Source organism: Neolamprologus multifasciatus, chromosome 18 (assembly GCF_963576455.1).
Source record: "Neolamprologus multifasciatus chromosome 18, fNeoMul1.2, whole genome shotgun sequence".
NCBI classification, from domain to species: domain Eukaryota; kingdom Metazoa; phylum Chordata; class Actinopteri; order Cichliformes; family Cichlidae; genus Neolamprologus; species Neolamprologus multifasciatus.
This window is the reverse complement of record NC_140456.1, coordinates 35,359,512-35,381,327: the sequence shown is the minus strand read 5'-3', so window position 1 is coordinate 35,381,327 and position 21,816 is coordinate 35,359,512. Positions and strand designations below refer to the sequence as shown.

The following is a 21,816-nucleotide window of genomic DNA, read 5'->3' as shown; positions in this document are numbered from 1 at the left end:
AGTTTTAGTGTGTGGCCCGTACACTAAACCATGGCACAAATTCATATGATGTGACACCCAGACTGTGTTCAGTTTCTTTTGGTGAAATCATCTTCTCGTGTTTTTATAGAAAGATGATGGAAGAACCTGAAGAACAGCCAGTCAAAGCAGCTCCATCAGCAGGTAGGAGATCAGTGCTTTGTATGATGAGATGTATGGATGTATAGACTTCAGGCAGATTCTTTTTTGTAACTGTGATAAGTACATAAAATTCACGAGTTGTAACCTGTCCTAATCTTTGCCTTAATCTTTCTTTGGGACTTTTTTATAACATGAGAACTTCCAGTCTAAGGAGTTTGGCAGAGAAACAACTGGACTTTTTTGGACTTCGAACCCACATATGAGGTTAAAACGATGCCACCTTAAAATGAAACTGAAACAAATGTATTGAAAGTGAAAAAATGATAGTGAAAAAAACATAAATATAGAAATTTTAATAAAAAACGCACTCACTACCATGTTTTCACACTTACATCGTTTTTTCCCACGTACAGTTATTTTTTCAGTTTCAATTAGCTGGCACTGCTTTGGCATCTGAGGGTGCGCTTGAGGGGCGGGGCTTCAGAGCCACATATATGAGCCACATATGTTTGTGCACATTATATTGCTGACCAGTGACTGTAGAAATCATGGACGACCTAATATCTGCAGCAGCCGCAGTCATGAAGAAACTTGCGTATCTCTGAACGGCACATAGAGCGGGGACGCTGAGAGGAGGTCCAGCGTTTACCGAATGTTTCAAACTGACAGACTCAAGTTTTCTTCAGTATCTGCCTGACAGAAGGACCTGAGAGCCGCCACAATATTTTTGGTAAGTTAAAGGTGTTTGTAAGCTAATCTGTAGCTAACGTCCTTAGCTAGCTAGCTACGATGAGCACTCGGCTGTCGGGAAAACTTGTTTTGTAAAATTTGTTAAGCTAACCTGTGCAGGTGAACGAAATTAACAGAAACGCACCGGGCTGCTCAGTCAGTAACTAACCACCGTTACTGTACTTTTATTATGAGTATTACACTGTAAGAGCAACAGGCTGCACTCTGCTCCTGTGCAGAGCTGATTATTAAATATGTGCAAACAGCAGCATGTTTTCACTCTTTTGCCACATCCGTAAGGATATTAACACATATTTTAAAAGAGGCTTGCACTTTAGTAACCCCTCATTAATCATTAATTACGGATTAAATAGCAAAGCCTAATATTTATGTACTCAAACCAAATACTTCTGCTTGGCAGCTTAAGTTAAAATATATGTTTCATTTTTCCACGGATTACATTTTTAACACTGACTCTGTGTATTGTTTTTACTAAGTTTGTTTCAAATATTCAGGTTAAATAAAACAGTCTGAATCATTCTTATTGAGGTATTGTTCACAAAGTTACATGTGCAGTACAGCTTACATCCTTTGAGAGGGAAAAAAGCATTAATTAAAAGCATTAATAGTTGTTATAATACCTCTGTATGTTGGTGACCACGGCGCAGCAGCAGACTGCACCAGGACTGAAACCTGCTCCATCTGCTCATGTATGGAGATTCACATTCACAAAGCACCAACAAGTCAAAGGTTAACATTATATTGGAAAATCTGTTGGTATATACGGCTTTAAAAAATAAACAGCAGCATATGTCAGCAGAGCTGAAGAACTAAAGAAATGTAAGAGAAGAACTTCAGATCCTGAGTGTGTGAGGACAGAAGAATCAGCTCTATTTCAGATTTGAGAGATAAACTTTATATTTGAGTTTGTGATGGTTCTGTTCTCTTTGTGATTACAGGAGCCGTCCTCAGATTCAGACCTCAGTACCACCCAGTGACAGCAGACAGATCATCCAACATGTTCACATGTTAACTGCAAAATGAACTGATGAAAACAGTGCAAAAGTTAAAGTACCACACATGCTGTAGTGAAAGCTGCAGCTGGTTTATTGATAAAAACAAAGTCAAAAGGATTAATCACCCATGTATCATATGAATGTTGGGTTTTCTCTGTATCTATTATTGTACGATCTACTGTACAATATAAAGCACCTTCAGGCGACTGTTGTTGTGATTTGGCGCTGTATAAATAAAATTGAATTGAATTGAAATGTAACTGTGTCACAATATATCAGCATTAACAGGACCTCAGCTTGGTGTTTCAGAGAGCTGCTGATCTCAGACCTGCACAGCTTCTGTTTTAAACACTTGATGTACTCAGCTGCATGAAGAGCACGTTTGAGTTTCTCTGACACAATTAAATAAAATCTGATGAAGGTCAAAGGTCGTCACTTGTATGTCAAACTACAGACTTGTGATCTGGAATTCTTTCACAGTTTTTCTTTTTTGCCAATAGTGTGTTATTTACCATGAAGTGATTCAGAGTCATTTATACCAGAGTAACCAGGAACCAGGAACCAGAGGATAATATATTTTTAAATATATAACTTTCTACAGGACTGAATATAATATCTCTAAGTAAAAGTCCAGAGACTCTGATGATTATCCAACTATTTATAACATTACACAAAGCAAAGTTCTCCATCACACAACGCTCAAAAAGCTGCTGGCCCTGACGCATTACAGGACATGCACCTCAAGACATGCTTGCCCCCCACACTGGACCCTCACCAATTTGTCAATCGAAACAATGGAGTACAGAGGATGCTGTATCCACAGCTCTTCACTGTGTACTCTCACACCTGGGCAACAAGAATACTTATGCAAAAATGCTGTTAGTTGACTTCAGCTCAGCATTCAGTAGAGTTCTTCCCTCCAAGCTGATCACCAAACGTGTGGATCTTGGACTCAGCAACTCCATCTGTATCTGGATCATGGACTTTCTGACCAACAGACCCCAGCATGTTAGGTCAGGCCATAACAGCTTTACCACCATCACACTCAACACTGGCACTCCACAGGCTGTGTGCTGAGCCCGTTCTTCTATGACTGCAGACCTCGGTATGGATCCAACTCCATCATCAAGTCTGCAGATGACACCACGGTGACTGTCTCATCAGAGATAACGATGAGTCTGCTACAGGTAAAGCACCTATCTGTGTGGTGCTGACAATAACCTGCTCCTGAGTACCAGCAAAACCAAAGAGCTCATTGTGGACTTCAGTAGAGAGAAGACAGACACCCATAAATGGCACAGCTGTTGAACGGGTCTCTAGCTTCAAGTTCTTGGCGATCCAGAACTCTGAGGATCTGTCCTGGTCGACTAACACCTCCAGCCTGGTCAAGAAGGCCAATCAGATCCTCTTTTTGTTGGGGACACTGAAGAAGAATCACCTGTCTAATGACATACTGGGTAACTTCTACCGCTGTGTGATAGAGAGCATCCTGACCAACTGTGTCACAGTCTGGTGTGGGAACTGCTCTGTTGCTGACCACAAGGCACTGCAGCGGGTGGTGAAAACCGCCCAACACATCACAGGGACTCCACTTCCTGCCATTGAGGATGTCCACAAGAAGCCGAGTATGCATCATTCTCAGGGACTCCTCTCATCCTGCCAATAAACTCTTCCAGCTCCTCTCCTCCAGGAGGCGCTACAGGAGCCTTCAGACTAAAACCAGCAGGTTCAGGAAGAGCTCCTCCCCCACAGCTGTCATCCTACTGAACTCAGTCCCCGCTGAGCCTTTCCATCCACACTCACCTAACCCTTCTGCACTCCTCCTCCCAGTGACCATAATCATTATCAACATTCACCACATTGGTTACTGCTGTAGTTTTCGGACACTGACATGGTGTAGTCTCTGTTATAGTGTGTACACTGTTGTAGTCCTTTCAGAGAGCTACGCTTCCACTACTGTAGATATTTTCATAGCACTCTGTAGATCTGTTTACCTCACAGTGCTTCATCTTTATATATGTATATTTCTTCATAGTATACCTGTATACCTGCCCGTCTGTATAGCAATACAGATCATCTGTGTATCGGTTACAATATTTTTTTTCAGTTTCAACTTTTTCTTCAGTTTCATTTTAAGCTGGCATCATTTTAACCCCACACACCCTAAAGTTCAGTATTTGTTGATGAGATGAAGAAGTGTTAATTCAACGAAGTTAGAATACAGTGGAACCCCGACTTACGAAATTAATCCGTTCCCGAGGGTCTTTTGTAAGTCGAAGCACCCATCGCGCCTTTTGAGTGAGGCGATGCTGAACGATAGGCTATAGGCTGATTGCTAACTAGAACAACAATACGTCGTTCAAGTGGAACAGCAAAGCACGAGTACGGAAGCCAAGGGGTTGTCACATGATTCGGAAGGCATTGTGGGCATTGTAGGCTCAGCCAATCAGAGCCAGCAGATTTCAATACACGGGCATTTTGCCGTACCACGGGCAGAAATATTGCCGTTCATTGCCTTCGTGAATTTTTCGTGACATGGGGTATTCGTAAGTCGGGGTTACACTGTATTTTTCACATGATTTTGACTGAGAGGCATGTTTATGTCTCTTTCTTCTTCCTGTAGAGGAGGAGCTTGCCAAGGTGCGGTCAGCCTTTGTCTGGAGGGTAACAACAGAAATCCTCACACAGCTCCTTGAGGCCCTCGTATGTGACACTGTCTTAAATGAGTTGGAGAAAGAATCGATACTGGAAGGGAACCCAGTCAGAGCAGATAAGGCACGCAGCTTCATCGACACAGTGAGGAAAAAAGGAGACAAAGCCTGCAAGATAACAATCAAACATCTTCAGATCAAAGATCCTTCTCTTTTCTCTCAGCTACGTTTATACTCTGATACATCTGCTCAACAAGGTGAGGTCATGTATCATATACCATGAATAAAAATGGTCACCTTGCAGTTTGTTGAGATGTGAAAGTGAAACCTCAGAAAAAGGAGAGGGCAAGAACGTCATTCTACGGTGAATGTTTGGATTTGTTAAATGCCTGCAAATATATTTTCTGAAGTACATGGAGGAATTTTGATGATCATCATAAACCCGTGAAACTACTTAGATCTAATGTGAGCTGTATTTAATTAAACAGAAGTGTTCTTTACTTTTAAAAACCATGCAAACTGATTGCCTTAAAAAAGAAAAGCATCAGTCATTTGACTTAAATGTTTAATGAAAAAAATGCCACATTTATATATATAATAAAGTAAAGCACATGTTTTGTGTGGCCAGAAAGGGTTTACATTGTCTTTCGCCATTGTAATTTACGACAAGAATTAAATGTCAATTACTGAATCTCTCTGATGCTTCTTTAAATAACATAGCAGTGGGGTACATTATGACACTTCAATGTTGTTATTTTTGGTTACAAAGTTTGGAGAAGTGGCACAGAGAGCACAAACCTGTTTAGCCTGCACATGTTGGCATCAGGTACATATGAAAAGCTGCAAAGCAATACAGATGTGTAGGTTCAAAGCATTTAATGTGGCTGTTTTCAGGAATTACATTTAGGAATTCCTGTAGCGCCTTTTTTTGATGAATTTCTGGTAGAATAAGTATATTAAAAACTAAAACGTATGATAGGCTCAACAAAGGGCAAAGTACGTCAGATAGCTCCTTCAAACCAGATTTGTATTTTTCCTTCTTTTTTTCCTTTATTTGATTCAGATGCTTTTCAGAAGTGTCAGCCTAAACTTAAGTCTCTCTTGAAGAAGATTGCAATACATTTATCAATGAATTGCAAAGACCACGTTGTCATATTATGTGTCCATAATTGTAAAGTAGATGCAAACTACTACATTTGCATACTGCTACCTAAATAAAAGTTATCAAGAGGCAAATACATGAAGTTCTTCACACTATATAATCCGCAAGTGACCAATCATCTTATCTCCTGTTTTCAATTCAGAGGCTCTTCAGAACTATCAGCCTAAACTCAAATCTGCACTGAAGAAGAAGTTCCAGTGTGTGTTTGAGGGCATCGCTAAAGCAGGAAACCAAACCTTTCTGAATCAGATCTACACAGAGCTCTACATCACAAAGGGAGGGACTGCAGAGGTCAATGATGAACATGAGGTCAGACAGATTGAAACAGCATCCAGGAACACAGACAGACCAGAAACAACAATCAGACAAGAAGACATCTTTAAAGACACACCCGAAAGACAGGACCTGATCAGAACAGTGCTGACAAAGGGAGTGGCTGGCATTGGGAAAACAGTCTTATCACAGAAATACACCCTGGACTGGGCTGAAGACAAAGCCAACCAGGACATCCAGTTCATATTCCCATTCACTTTCAGAAAGCTGAATGTGCTGAAAGAGGAAAAGTTCAGCTTGGTGGGACTTGTTCATCACTTCTTTACTAAAACCAAAGAAGCAGGAATCTGCAGCTTTGAAGAATTCCAGGTTGTGTTCATCTTTGATGGTCTGGATGAGTGTCGACTTCCTCTGGACTTCCACAACCCTAAGAGTGTGACTGATATTACGATGCCCACCACAGTTGATGTACTTCTCACAAGCCTTATCACGGGGAAGCTTCTTCCCTATGCTCACATCTGGATAACCACACGACCTGCAGCAGCAGACCAGATCCCCCCTGAGTATGTTCACAGGGTGACAGAGGTCAGAGGGTTCACTGACCCACAGAAGGAGGAGTACTTCAAGAAGAGATTCAAAGATGAGGAGCAGGCCAGCAGGATCATCTCCCACATGAAGACATCACGAAGCCTTCACATCATGTGTCACATCCCAGTCTTCTGCTGGATCACTGCTACAGTTCTGGAGGATGTGCTGGAAACCAGAGAGGGAGGAGAGCTGCCCAAGACCCTGACTGAGATGTACATCCACTTCCTGGTGGTTCAGGCCAAAGTGAAGAGGGTCAAGTATGATGGAGGAGCTGAGACAGATTCACACTGGAGTCCGGAGAGCAGGAAGATGATGGAGTCTCTGGGAAAACTGGCTTTTGATCAGCTGCAGAAAGGAAACCTGATCTTCTATGAATCAGACCTGACAGAGTGTGGCATCGATATCAGAGAAGCCTCAATGTACTCAGGAGTGTTCACACAGATCTTTAAAGAGGAGAGCGGACTGTACCAGGACAAGGTGTTCTGCTTCATCCATCTGAGTGTTCAGGAGTTTCTGGCTGCTCTTCATGTCCATCTGACCTTCATCAACTCTGGACTCAATCTGCTGGAAGAACAACAAACAACCTCCAATTGGACTAAACTATTTAAAAAGAAAAAGAGTTTAAGATCTCTCCACCAGAGTGCTGTGAAGAAGGCCTTACAGAGTCCAAATGGACACCTGGACTTGTTCCTCCGCTTCCTCCTGGGTCTTTCACTGCAGACCAATCAGACTCTCCTACGAGGTCTGCTGACACAGACAGGAAGTAGCTCACAGACCAATCAGGAAACAGTCAAGTATATCAAGAAGAAGCTCAGTAAGAATCTGTCTGCAGAGAAAAGCATCAATCTGTTCTATTGTCTGAATGAACTGAATGATCGTTCTCTCGTGGAGGAGATCCAACAGTCCCTGAGATCAGGAAGTCTCTCCACAGATAAACTGTCCCCTGCTCAGTGGTCAGCTCTGGTCTTCATCTTACTGTCATCAGAAAAAGATCTGGATGTGTTTGACCTGCAGAAATACTCTGCTTCAGAGGAGGCTCTTCTGAGGCTGCTGCCAGTGGTCAAAGCCTCCAACAAAGCTCTGTGAGTAAACATGAACTCATCTCTTCATTCTTAAAATCATGGGAAATAAATAAGAGGTGCTCAGTTCAAAGAACACTGCCTTTTAAGAAAAAATTAAAAATAGTCACTTAGTCACATATGATACTTTAAATATTTCACTCCAGCAGGACATTTCAGCATTTCTGAAATATTTTTGTCTTTAACTCTAATCAAAGCACAATCCAGATCCAGCCTATAAGAACATGAGCTCTGAGCCTTCAGCCCCTCTGACAGGTTTATCATCCTCAAGTCGTTCACTTGTCTCCAACAACCTGGAGTTTAGCTCTGTTTTTTAAAGCAAATACTTGAGCTACCAGACTGCACCTACATCTTTTTCAGATGTTCTTATTTTAAGGTCTGGTTTGTGTCTCACCTTTGTTGCAATGCCCAATGTCTCTCTTTTTTTCAAAAATAAATCTGTTACCTCGGTGTGGCCAGAACGACATGGTAGACTTGTAGTCAAGACCGCCTAAACCTAGACCAAGACAAGACCGAGACCAAGTCGAGACGAGACCAGGACCGAGACAAAAAAGTCTTTAAATTAGATCCAGAAAGGTTTATATAATTATTTAGCCTTCATAAGCCTGCATAACTTAATAGATATAGAATTTGAAAAGTAACAAATGGTATCTAAAAAGTTACACTAGGTACTAGATACATGTTCTGATGAGATTTGGCAAACAATCATTTGACTAACATTTGTGTCTCACCTGCTCTTGATCATCTCTGTTCTGTCCTCATTCTCAATCTCTCTCTCTGTTCCTCTCTCTCTCTCTGTTCCTCTCTCTCCGCTCTCTGTTCCTCTCTCTCTCTCTGTTCCTCTCTCTCTCTCTGTTCCTCTCTCCCCCTCTATGTTCCTCTCTCTCTCTCTCTGTTCCTCTCTCTCTCTCTGTTCCTCTCTCTCCCCCTCTCTGTTCCTCTCTCTCTCTCTGTTCCTCTCTCTCTCTCTGTTCCTCTCTCTCTCTCTCTGTTCCTCTATCTCTCTCTGTTCCTCTCTCTCCACCTCTCTGTTCCTCTCTCTCTCTGTTCCTCTCTCTCTCTCTGTTCCCCTCTCCCTCTCTCTGTTCCTCTCTCCCTCTCTGTTCCTCTCTCTCTCTCTCTCTGTTCCTCTCTCTTTCTCTCTGTTCCTCTCTCCCTCTCTCTCTCTCTCTGTTCCTCTCTCCCTCTCTGTTCCTCTCTCCCTCTCTGTTCCTCTCTCCCCCTCTCTGTTCCTCTCTCTCTCTCTGTTCCTCTCTCCCTCTCTGTTCCTCTCTCCCCCTCTCTGTTCCTCTCTCTCTGTTCCTCTCTCTCTCTCTGTTCCTCTCCCTCTCTCTCTGTTCCTCTCTCCCTCTCTGTTCCTCCCTCTCTCTCTGTTCCTCTCTCCCTCTCTGTTCCTCTCTCTCTCTCTGTTCCTCTCTCCCTCTCTGTTCCTCTCTCCCCCTCTCTGTTCCTCTCTCTCTGTTCCTCTCTCTCTCTCTGTTCCTCTCCCTCTCTCTCTGTTCCTCTCTCTCTCTCTGTTCCTCTCTCTTTCTCTCTGTTCCTCTCTCCCTCTCTCTCTCTCTCTGTTCCTCTCCCTCTCTCTGTGTTCCTCTCTCCCTCTCTGTTCCTCTCTCTCTCTCTCTGTTCCTCTCTCCCTCTCTCTCTCTCTCTCTCTCTGTTCCTCTCTCTTTCTCTGTTCCTCTCTCCCTCTCTCTCTCTCTCTCTGTTCCTCTCTCTTTCTCTCTGTTCCTCTCTCCCTCTCTCTCTCTCTCTCTCTCTGTTCTTCTACCCCTCTCTCTGTTCCTCTCTCCCTCTCTGTTCCTCTCTCCCTCTCTGTTCCTCTCTCTCCCTCTCTGTTCCTCTCTCCCTCTCTGTTCCTCTCTCCCCCTCTCTGTTCCTCTCTCTCTCTCTGTTCCTCTCTCCCTCTCTGTTCCTCTCTCCCCCTCTCTGTTCCTGTCTCTCTGTTCCTCTCTCTCTCTCTGTTCCTCTCCCTCTCTCTCTGTTCCTCTCTCCCTCTCTGTTCCTCTCTCTTTCTCTCTGTTCCTCTCTCCCTCTCTCTCTCTCTCTGTTCCTCTCCCTCTCTCTGTGTTCCTCTCTCCCTCTCTGTTCCTCTCTCTCTCTCTCTGTTCCTCTCTCCCTCTCTCTCTCTCTCTCTCTCTGTTCCTCTCTCTTTCTCTGTTCCTCTCTCCCTCTCTCTCTCTCTCTCTGTTCCTCTCTCTTTCTCTCTGTTCCTCTCTCCCCCTCTCTGTTCCTGTCTCTCTGTTCCTCTCTCTCTCTCTGTTCCTCTCCCTCTCTCTCTGTTCCTCTCTCCCTCTCTGTTCCTCTCTCTTTCTCTCTGTTCCTCTCTCCCTCTCTCTCTCTCTCTGTTCCTCTCCCTCTCTCTGTGTTCCTCTCTCCCTCTCTGTTCCTCTCTCTCTCTCTCTGTTCCTCTCTCCCTCTCTCTCTCTCTCTCTCTCTGTTCCTCTCTCTTTCTCTGTTCCTCTCTCCCTCTCTCTCTCTCTGTTCCTCTCTCTTTCTCTCTGTTCCTCTCTCCCTCTCTCTCTCTCTCTCTCTGTTCTTCTACCCCTCTCTCTGTTCCTCTCTCCCTCTCTGTTCCTCTCTCTCTCTTCCTCTCTCTCTCTCTGTTCCTCTCTCCCCCTCTGTTCCTTTCTCCCTCTCTCTCTCTCTGGTCCTCTCCCTCTCTCTCTGTTCCTCTCTCTCTCTGCTCCTCTCTCTTTCTCTGCTCCTCTCTCTCTCTCTGTTCCTCTCTCTCTCTCTCTGTTCCTCTCCCTCCCTCTCTGTTCCTCTCTCCCTCTCTCTCTCTCTCTCTCTGCTCCTCTCTCCCTCTCTCTCTCTCTCTCTGTTCCTCTCCCTCTCTCTCTGTTCCTCTCTCTCTCTCTCTGTTCCTCTTTCTCTCTCTCTGTTCCTCTCTCCCTCTCTCTCTCTCTCTCTGTTCCTCTTTCTCTCTCTCTGTTCCTCTCTCCCTCTCTCTCTTTCTCTCTCTTCCTCTCTCCCTCTCTGTTCCTCTCTCCCTCTCTCTCTTTCTCTCTGTTCCTCTCTCTCTCTCTGTTCCTCTCTCTCTCTCTGTTCCTCTCTCCCTCTCTGTTCCTCTCTCTCTCTCTCTCTCTGTTCCACTTTCTCTCTCTCTGTTCCTCTTTCTCTCTCTCTGTTCCTCTTTCTCTCTCTCTGTTCCTCTCTCCCTCTCTCTCTCTCTCTCTGTTCCTCTCTCTCTCTCTCTGTTCCTCTCTCCCTCTCTCTCTCTGTTCCTCTCCCTCTCTCTCTGTTCCTCTCTCCCTCTCTCTCTCTCTCTGTTCCTCTCCCTCTCTCTCTGTTCCTCTATCTCTCTCTCTGTTCCTCTTTCTCTCTCTCTGTTCCTCTCTCCCTCTCTCTCTCTCTCTCTGTTCCTCTCTCTCTCTCTCTGTTCCTCTTTCTCTCTCTCTGTTCCTCTCTCCCTCTCTCTCTCTCTCTCTGTTCCTCTTTCTCTCTCTCTGTTCCTCTCTCCCTCTCTTTCTTTCTCTCTCTTCCTCTCTCCCTCTCTGTTCCTCTCTCCCTCTCTCTCTTTCTCTCTGTTCCTCTCCCTCTCTCTGTTCCTCTCTCTCTCTCTGTTCCTCTCTCCCTCTCTGTTCCTCTCTCTCTCTCTCTCTGTTCCACTTTCTCTCTCTCTGTTCCTCTCTCTCTCTCTCTGTTCCTCTTTCTCTCTCTCTGTTCCTCTCTCCCTCTCTCTCTCTCTCTCTGTTCCTCTCTCTCTCTCTCTGTTCCTCTTTCTCTCTCTCTGTTCCTCTCTCCCTCCCTCTCTCTCTCTGTTCCTCTCCCTCTCTCTCTGTTCCTCTCTCCCTCTCTCTCTCTCTCTGTTCCTCTCTCTCTCTCTCTGTTCCTCTCTCTCTCTCTCTGTTCCTCTTTCTCTCTCTCTGTTCCTCTCTCCCTCCCTCTCTCTCTCTGTTCCTCTCCCTCTCTCTCTGTTCCTCTCTCCCTCTCTCCCTCTCTCTCTGTTCCTCTCTTTCTCTCTCTGTTCCTCTCTCTCTCTCTGTTCCTCTCTCCCTCTCTGTTCCTCTCCCCCTCTCTCTCTGTTCCTCTCTCCCTCTCTGTTCCTCTCTCCCTCTCTCTCTCTCTCTGTTCCTCTCCCTCTCTCTCTGTTCCTCTCTCTCTCTCTGCTCCTCTCTCTCTTTCTGTTCCTCTCTCTCTCTTTCTCTCTGTTCCTCTCTCTCCCTCTCTGTTCCTCTCTCTCTCTCTTTTCCTCTCTTTCCCTCTCTGTTCCTCTCTCTCTCTCTTTCTCTCTGTTCCTCTCTCTCTCCCTCTCTCTCTGTTCCTCTCTCTCCCTCTCTGTTCCTCTCTCTCTCTCTCTCTCTGTTCCTCTCTCTCCCCTCTCTGTTCCTCTCTCTCTCTTTCTCTCTGTTCCTCTCTCTCTCTCCCTCTCTGTTCCTCTCTCTCTCTCTCTCTGTTCCTCTCTCTTTCTCTCTTTTCCTCTCTCCCTCTCTGCTCCTCTCTCTCCCTCCTTCTCGCTCTCTCTCTCTCTCTTGCACTGCATGCTGGGAGTTTGATGGTTGTGAGTTTGGTGTGTGTGAGTGAGAGTGTGTGGTTTTTTCACTGAATGTTTTTCCCCTCGTTTTCTTGCTGTGTTTATTGTATGATTGTTTCATAGCTGTTTGTGATTGTGTAGTTTGTATTTCAGTTTGACAGGGACGGCGTCCAGTGGGACGCTGTCCCTGTCTTTGAAGCATGGAGTCAGGGTGGTGCCGCAGCCGATCACCACTGTTGAGCAGGTGTTGTTGGCTGTAGGTGAGCGGGTGGGGCATGGAAACATTTTGTATGCTTCACGTATGAATAAAGCGGTTGTCACATTCTTGAAAGAGCAGGGGTTTGTCAATCAGCTTATAGAGATTGGCCTGTATTTGAATGATGAATTTATGCAGGTTTCACCCCTCGCAGTGCCCTCCACTCGGATCACTGTGTCGGGGGTGCCTCCGTTTATTCCCAATGCGGCTTTGGAGCAAGAACTGAAGCGCTGTGGCTGATAGTGGGGAGGGGGTTAGCGGGCACCCCAGCGTGGGGTGAGACCGCTGTTGCCCCGGCTGAGGCTGTGCCTCTAGTGCAGGACGAAGCTGCTCTTGTCCCGGCTGAGGCTGTGTCTGTAATGCGGGGCGAAGCCGCTGTTGACCCGGCTGGAGCTGTGCCTCCAGCTGGTGGTGACACTGCCCTATCTACAGATGACGCTGCGCCTTCGGTGCGAGGTGAGGTCGGCGTTTCTCCCGCGGACGCTACGGCTTTGGTGTGGAGTGAGTGATTGCATAACTACAACCACGCCGAAAGAGAGGGTGGAGGCTGGACCTGCGGTCAGTACGTCACAGAATGGGGATGAAATGGGGAACTCTGACTTGGGTGTAGAGTGTGTTGTTGCCTCGGGGGAAGGAGGGGTGGAGGAGCAGCAGAGCAGGACGCCTGCTGGTTGTTATGGTAACGACACGAATGACATGGAGTGTGATTCTGACTCTGATAATGTTTCTGTAGCAGACAGTGTCTCTCAAAATGCAGATTTGTGTTCTTTGGAGGAAATTATTGCTTTTCTGGATGACACCTTTGGTAAAAAGGTGAATTTTAGGGAATATTTCCCTGATGTTGAGAAATTCATTCGGTCAGCTATGACTCTTCAGAAAGTTTTGGGATTGGACTTACTGGATGGTAAGAAGCGTTATCGTCTGAAGAAACATGCTACTGGTCTGAGGAAACAGCTGAAGCGTCTGAATCGATAGAGACACTGAAGTTTTTACGCTACGACGTCATGATCATACAACACTGGGTGTTTCATCTCTGCTGGGTTTTTCTGTTTGCTCCCTTGATGATTTCCTCTTATGTGCAGGGGTTGAGGGTGGCCTCCTTGAGTGTGAATGGGTGCAGGGATGCAAATAAAAGAGCCTTATTAGCTGAGGTGATCAAACAGAAGAGATTAGATATAGTCTTTCTCCAAGAAACACATACTGATAGTTTAAATAAAATAGACTGGGGTCTAAGGTGGGGAGGACAGAAGTTTCTTAGCCATGGGACAAATTTTAGCGCAGGAGTTGCTATTTTATTTTCTCCTTCTCTAAATGCGAATATTTCTTTTAGCATAGAGATGGTAAAGGGCAGAGTCCTTTTGGTGAAGGCTGAAATTGAAGGTTTTACTTTTACTTTTGTTAATGTCTATGCACCAACTTAGGGTCTGAGCGTGAGATTTTGTTTAAAACATTAAAAGACAAATTAAGTGGTGCTGCTCAAGGGGACTGTATTGTGTTGGGTGGGGACTGGAATTGTTGTCTTGACTTTACTTTGGACAGGACTGGGGCGGAGCCGCATCTTCAGTCATCTTCTGCTTTATCAGATGTCCTACGGAACATTACTTTGGTTGATGCGTGGCGGATGAAGCATCCCTCATCCAGGCAGTATACCTGGGTGAAAGTGACTGATGGCAGGATTAGTGCAGCGAGATTAGACAGGTGTTATGTATCTGTTTCGTTCACTGCTCGAATTATTAACGGTCAGTGTTTTCCTGTTGCTTTTACAGATCATCACTTAGTTTTACTGGAGCTGTTTCTATCTACCACCAGCAAATCCAAATCTTTTTGGCGGTTTAATATAAAATTATTGCATGATCGGCTATTCTGTGACACTTTTAGTTTTTTTGGGGATTACTGGAGATCAAGGAAGGGTGATTTTGATTCCCTTACTCAATGGTGGGAGGTAGGAAAGGCCCAAATTCGTGTGTTTTGTCAGCAATATAGTTTTCTTTTGACAGCTAATATCATGAGAACTGTGCAGGACCTTGAAAAAGAGATAACACGTGTGGAGAATGTCTCTGGTTCACAGTTAGGTCAGCAGGATAATGACTGTCTTCATTCTAAAAGGCAAGAGCTTAACCATTTTTTACATGAGAGAGCTAAAGGAGCTTAGGTTCGGGCACGTTTCACCAGGCTCCAGGACATGGACGTTCCAACCACTTTTTTCTTTAATTTGGGGAAATCTGTGGTTCACAGAAAGCAAATGATGTGTCTTCAGCTTTCGGATGGAAAGATGACCACGGATCCGGCTGAGATGAGAAGGCATGCAGTGGCCTTTTACACGGACTTGTTTAGTGTGGATAGCTGTGATGTGGACTCTGCTTCGGACCTTCTGCAGGGGCTTCCTCAGCTGAGCCCAGGGGATCGGGATGTTTTGAACAGGGATATGACCTTGGATGAGCTGTCTGCGGCGGTGTCTCAGATGGCTTCAGGCAAAGCTCCAGGAATAGATGGTTTACCATCAGACTTTTTTAAGCACTTCTGGAGTCTTCTGGGTCGGGACCTGCTGGACGTGTTTAATGAATGTTTTCTAGAAGGGATACTTCCAGGTTCCTGCAGGCGTGCAGTTATCTCTCTCATACCAAAGAAGGGAGATTTAACCCTTCTTAAAAACTGGAGACCAGTGGCCCTTTTATGTGCAGACTACAAGATTCTCTCCAAGGTTTTATCGAACAGACTGAAAATGGTCACTGCTGATTGGTGTAGATCAATCTTACTGTATTCCGGATAGGTCTATGATTGATAACTTATTTTTAATGAGAGATGTGTTTGATATTTGTAAAGTGTACAATGCTAAAATTGGCATTGTTTCTATTGATCAGGAGAAGGCTTTTGACCGTGTGGACCATGATTTTCTTTTTTCCACCTTGAAGACCTTTGGTGTTGGGCGGGGGTTTCTGACTTGGGTGAAGCTGTTGTATAGCGATGCTTGCTGTGTTGTGAAGGTGGGAGGAGGGTTGAGTTGTCCTGTGCCGGTTCGGAGAGGGATTAGACAAGGTTGCCCTATCTCTGGACAGCTTTATAGCATTGCTATTGAGCCTTTTCTCTGTAGACTGAGAAGCAAGTTGAAGGGTTTCTCTTTGCCAGATATGGTTCAGAGCCCTCCTGTCGTTGTGTCGGCATATGGTGATGATGTTAATGGTTTTATTACGGATCAAAAGGATGTGCAGGAATTGCAGGAATGTCTGGTTTTGTATGGAAACGCTTCCTCAGCTAGGGTTGATTGGGGTAAGAGTGAGGCCTGTTTGGTGGGGCAGTGGAACTTGTCGTGTATTCCCAAGCTTCCTGGGAACCTTCGCTGGGGTCGAAGGGGCATTAAAACTCTTGGGGTTTACTTGGGGAGTGATGACTTTGTGAAACAGAACTGGGAGGGAGTGCGGGAAAAGGTGGAGGCTAAGCTGTCTAAATGGAACCGGTTGCTCCCGTACCTGTACTACAGGGGTAGAGTTCTAGTAGCTAACAATCTAGTTGCCTCATCTTTATGGCACAGATTGCTTGTTTTAGTGCCACCACCCGGTCTTCTGGAAGAGGTGCAGGGGCTTCTGGTGAAGTTTGTCTGGTCGGGACAGCATTGGCTTCGTGCGGCGGGCCTGTATCTTCCTGTGGCGGAGGGGGGACAAGGCCTAATAGATGTTTTTTCCAGAACAGCAACCTTTGGACTACAGACGGCACAGAGGCTGCTGTATGGCTGTGGTCACAGCTGGATGACTTCTGCTCAGTTGCTGCTTAGGAGAGCGGGCCGGCTTGGATTGGATAAACACCTCTTTCTTCTGAAGTTGGATCAAGTGGATCTGTCTGGACTTGTGCCATTTTGCAGCTCGGTGGTTAACGCCTGGCGGGCGCTGAAGGTCGCATGTACCCCAGACCTGGGATGTGGCTTTTTGAGGAGCCGCTGTTTTTTAATGACTTTTTCCCAGCACTGTATTTTCTTCTGCTACAATAAGGACCAAGTTTGTGGAGGCTGGCGTTGTCAAACTGGGTCATCTTACAAGGAGGTCTATGGGTGCACTTGGTGGTGTCACAGGCATTAAGTCCTACAGAGTGCTGGAGAGAATTATGGAGGAAGTTTGGCAATCTCTGTCGCCATCACTGAGAGACTTTGCTGGAGATCGTGTCCTAGCTGATCAATGGGCTGATGACAGCGAATATGTTTTCCCTTCATTGATGGTCAGTCCTGCCTTTGAGGAGCAACCTGAGGGGAGTGGCATGATTCTCTCCCTGGGGACACCAGTGCTGGATAGTTTCAGCTCTTGTGGCAAGAAGCAGCTTTATTTATGCTGTGTTAAGGTGCTGAATTTCCGCTCTCTGGTTGGAATCAGGGAGTCAAAATGGAGTTTTTTGCTTCAGGTTCTACCCCTAAAGGCAGGTGGAGGGTCCTGTATAAGCCTCCTGTTGAAAAACTGATGGCTGACCTCCAGTGGAGGATTTTACATGGAGCAATAGCCACGAACAGACACAGAGCCCACCTGGACCCAAGCACTGGGGAGGGTTGTCCTTTTTGTTCAGAAAGGGAGACGCTGGAGCACTTAGTGGTCTGTTGTCCGCGGCTAGTGTTCTTATTTTCTTTGTTGCAGGAGTGGGTGGAATCTTTAGGGGAGACTTTCTCTATACCTTTGTTTGTCTTTGGCCCGAAGTATTCAGTGCAGAAAAGACAGACCTTGGTTCTGATTAATTTTTTGTTTGGCACAGCTAAGCTGGCGATATGGAAGACTAGGAAGAACCAGATGCTAGGTCAGGATTGGACTGATGTTGTGCAAAGTCTAAAGGGCCTGTTGGCATCCTGTCTGAGAGTAGAGCATGCTTTTTACTCTCTGACTAATAGTCTGGACTCCTTTGAAACTATGTGGGGGATTGGATGGGTTTTGTGTTCAGTAGGAGCAGATGGGACACTTGTGCTTAACTTTTAAGTGTGTGTGCTGGGTACCTTAGTTAATGGTTAGTGTACAATGAATGTTGTGATTATGTGGTAGCATTTTTGTGTTGGTTTTTTTGTTTTTGTTTTGTTTTGTTTTAATTCGGTGTAAATAAAGTTATGTGAAAAGTCAAAAGTCTCTGCTCCTCTCTCTCTCTCTGCTCCTCTCTCCCTCTCTCTCCCTCTCTGTTCATCACGTTCAGTCACTGAGAAGGCAGGCCTTCATGTGCCTGAACGATCCTTCGCAGACACTGGAAGTGTCGTTTAAAGTACGATATGAAAACGGCTTATATACTGTTTACGCCAGTGCAGGTAGCATGAAGTGCTTTGAGTGTGGTGATGTTGGCCATAAACGCTCATCCTGCCCTCACAAAGAGCAGGAGATGCGCCGTGAACAAGGGGCTCATGCTAGTGGGGCAAGTGAGCAGGAGCGCGCTGTAGATGCCAGTGTTCACAACACCGGTACGGGAGAACAGCCGGGCCGTAGCGGTGCGGATGAGCAGCCGTCTACAAGCAGTGCTGTCATCGGCGAGCCGCTAGCGGCGCAGGGTGACAGAATGGAGGTCGCAGCCAGTGCTCCACAGGCTGCGCTAGAAGAACAGGGGATAGTACAGGGGACCAATGAGGTGGAGGATGGATGTGATGACATGCAGGACATGGAAAGTGTGGAGGAAAATCAGGACATTGGACAGACCAAAGCAACGGCAAGTGAGGTGGGTGTTGTGAATGTAATTTCAGGTTCTTTGAGCGCGGAAAATGAGGAATACGACTTGTTGGAAGATGATTCCCTGTCACAATGCCCTGATATTGTTTCACAAGAAGACCATCAGCAGTCGTATTCCTTAGATGATATAAACCGCTTTTTGGATGAGACATTTGGCATGCAGTCTGTGGAAGTCACTGAATTTTTTCCAGATGTTGATCTTTTTATAAAATCTGTTCTGAAAATAAGAAGAGCTGTTGGTTATGAACAATTGAGCAAACAGAAAAGATTCCGTCTTAAAAAGATCCTGACTAAGTTGAGGAAGGAAAAATGAGGAAAAACTTCTTTAAAGGCATAGTAAAATGTTTGGAGCACTACGGGTGTCTTTCTGGAAGTGTCTCACTGTCTTTTCTCTTTTTCTCCTCCTCTTCTCTCTGTCTTATATGGCAAGCTTGAGAGTAGGTACACTTAACATTAATGGGGGTAGGGATAGGGAAAGGCGTGCAGTCTTAGTGGAGCTTAGCAAGAACAAAAACACTGATGTGTTCCTTTTGCAGGAAACACATAGCACTATAGATAATGAGACAGAATGGGGAATGAGTTGGAGTGGGCAGGCTTTTTTAAGTCATGGTACTAACCTCAGTGCGGGTGTAGCAATTTTATTTTCTAGACACCTTCAACTGTCACATGTTTCTGTCTGTGAGACAGAGCAGAGAAGGGCACAGGTAGTGAAAGCAACCATCAAGGGAATATCTTTTGGTTATGAATGTATACGCCCATAACTCAGCTGCAGGTTGTGTGCGATTATTTGGTAAAATTAATGATGAGTTATCAAAATTAATAGTGGTTCAATAATAGTGGTGGGAGGGGACTGGAATTGCACGACCGACCCTTCGGTTGACAGAAACACAGGAGAGCCTCACCCACCTTCAGGCTCACTTTTGTCTACAATCGTTCTTCAGAATGATTTGACTGATGTGTGGAGAAAGCTCCATCCCACAACCAGACAGTATACATATGTAAAAGTTTCTGAGAGCAATGTGAAGGCAGCTAGGCTTGATAGATTATATATCAACCAGATGTATAATAATAGACTGGTTAAAGCAGAGATTTCACCTGTTGGTTTTCTGATCATCACTTAGTGACTGCAGATATTTCCTTATTGATGCACTCTAACATCTGTTCACACTGGCGCTTTAACGTGCAGCTGATTCATGACAAAGAGTTCTGTCGAGCTTTTTCTGACTTCTGGTGTCACTGGAAACTAAGGAAGACGGACCTTTGCATTTTGGCTCAATGGTGGGAGGTGGGGAAAGCACAGATTAAGCTTTTTTGTCAACAATACACATCACATGCAACGGCCACTGTTAAGGACTGCTTTGAGGACTTAGAACGAGAGCTCCAGAGGCTAGAAACTGAGATTATAAGTGGGACAGATAATACAAATAGTACCTGGGACAGTAGGAGGAAGGCTTTGGGCAAGTTTCTTCACGAAAGAGCAAAGGGTGCTCTTATTAGGACTCGGATTTCTACTATTAAGGAAATAGATGCCCCGACAAGGTTCTTTTTTAAGCTGGAGAAAAGGGTTCGAGAGTCACACCAAATGTTGCACCTAAGGCTTCCAAATGGGAAGGTGACATCTGACTCAGTGGAAATGAGGAAGCTCGCCATTGACTTTCATGCCAGCCTCTGTAGTGCTGACCCGTGTGACCCTGAATGTGTGACGAGGATGCTGGTGGGGCTGCCACAGCTGGATGAGGCTGAATCGGCTGTGTTGGAGTCTGCTATTTCCTTTGAGGAGATGTCTTCAGCGGTTCATCAACTCAACGGTGGTCGGTCATCAGGAGCTGATGGTCTTCCTGCGGAATTTTACCAGGAATTCTGGTTGCTGCTAGGAGAGGACATTCATGAGGTTTTCACATACTGTATGACCACTGGGATCTTGCCAACAAGTTGCACGAGGGCAGTTTTGAGTTTACTGCCAAAGAAAGGGGACCTGGGCCTGCTCCAACATTGGAGGCCTGTCTCTTTGCCTTGTGCAGACTACAAGATTCTTGCAAAATGTCTTTCTAACAGGTTGAAGACCTGTATTGACATGATTGTTGATGTGGATCAAGCATACTGTGTCCCTGAAAGAACTATTATGGACAACTTGTTTTTAATTCGAGACATTATTGATCTGGCCAAGCTCAGGGACTTGGATGTGTTTTTTTTTTCTCTCTGGATGAAGAAAAGGCCTTTGATAGAGTTGATCACCACTATTTGTTTAAAACTTTAGAAGCTTTTGGGTTTGGGAACATTTTCATTTCTTGGATCAAATTTTTGTATTCAAACGCTGCTGTCATGTTAAAGGTGGGGGAGGGTTAAGTCGGCCTGTTCCAGCTCAGAGGGGCATCAGGCAGGGATGCCCTCTTTCTGGTATGTTGTATACGCTGGCCATTGAACCCCTTTTACACCATCTTAGACAGGGACTCTCAGGTTTTACCTTTGAAGAAGCAGGAAGTCCAGTAAAATTGTCAGCTTATGCTGATTCGGTCTTTATAACCAGTCAATGTGATATTACCACACTCAGATAGACACTGGACTTATATGGGCGAGCATCCTCCGCGAAGGTTAACTGGTCAAAGTGTGAAGGTTTCATTTTGGGAGGGTGGGTTGATGAAGAGGAGCCAGTGTTACCGGCAGAGTTACAGTGGAACAGGGAGGGACTAAAGCCTTTGGGAGTGTTTTTGGGAACTGATGCTTTTCAGGGGAAGAACTGGGAGGGTGTTGTTGAAAAAATTGCTGCCCGGTTGTCTCGATGGACTTGGGTCCTGCCACAGTTGTCTTACAGGGGAAGGACTCTGGTTGTTAACAACCTGGCCGCTTCTGTACTCTGGCACCGTGCCACTGTTGTTGAACCTCCAGCCTCTCTTATCAAGGAGATACAACAAAGACTGGTTAATTTCTTTGGAGGAGGGTTTCATTGGATCAGGTCTGCTGTGCTGTCTCTACCTGTGTCAGAGGGGGGTCAGAGTTTGATTGACCTTCGCAGCCGTATCGCAGCGCTCCGTCTTCAGACAGCACAGCGTTATCTTTATCAAAGACAACAACCACCCTGGTTCAAGACTGCATCTACGCTGCTTCACAGAATAAAGGACCTTAACTATGACAAGCACCTGTTTCTTATAGACCTAGCTGGCATGGACCTTTCACAGACCTCTGTTATTTATCAGTCTGTTTTGACTGCTTGGAAGACTGTTTTTAAAGTATAGAGAGACTGTTCTCAATTTTATGGTGATGTTGGTGAGGAGCCTCGTTTTTACAATCCCTTGGTGCCAAACAGGATGCTAGTGTGCAGAGGTTCCTCGTCAATGCTGGTCTTACCAAGCTGGTGGGCCTGAGGACGGCAGGGCAGTGGAAAACGGCTGCCAAGCTGGCTCGGGAGACTGGGATCAGGTCTCTGCGCTTTCTGGAGAAGCTGGTGGAAGAAGTCATGGGTGGTCTTCCTGGACTCATAAGGGCTGCGCTGGGGACTCGCTCTGCAGGTGGTCAACCAAGTTCAGCTGACTTTCCTTCGCTGTCTGTTTGTGCTCCAGTTGGGGAGCAGGATGAGGAGGGAGGCTCTCTTCTTTCCTTCCGAACACCTGTTCTGGGTGACCTGTCAAAGATCTCTAAGAAGGCTATATATGAGGTGGCTGTAAAGGTGCTGAAAAGGGGATTGTTGGCTGGTGTTCTGGAGTCGAGGTGGTCGGGTGTGTTGGCTCCGGGGTCATCTCTGAGGGGCAGCTGGAGGTCCCTGTACAAATCTCCCATAGAGAAACGCAGTGCGGAT

At 45.6% G+C, this 21,816-nt stretch overlaps 1 protein-coding gene across 5 annotated transcripts in view; it reads left to right on the top strand.

Annotated features, from left to right (window-relative positions):
• LOC146498526 (protein NLRC3-like) overlaps nt 1-21,816 on the top strand; it is a 75,524-nt gene that overhangs the window by 4,113 nt on the left and 49,595 nt on the right. For 4 of the 5 annotated variants that reach the window (XM_085139989.1, XM_085139988.1, XM_085139987.1 and 1 more), the window contains 3 exons: nt 110-162; nt 4,489-4,773; nt 5,821-7,621. In XM_085139989.1, the coding sequence (XP_084996115.1) occupies nt 114-162; nt 4,489-4,773; nt 5,821-7,621 (2,135 nt within the window). In that variant the 5' untranslated portion in view covers nt 110-113. Of the gene's footprint in view, nt 1-109; nt 447-545; nt 4,774-5,820; nt 7,622-21,816 lie in introns of those variants that run through there. The other variant, XR_014870540.1, reaches the window with a different exon arrangement.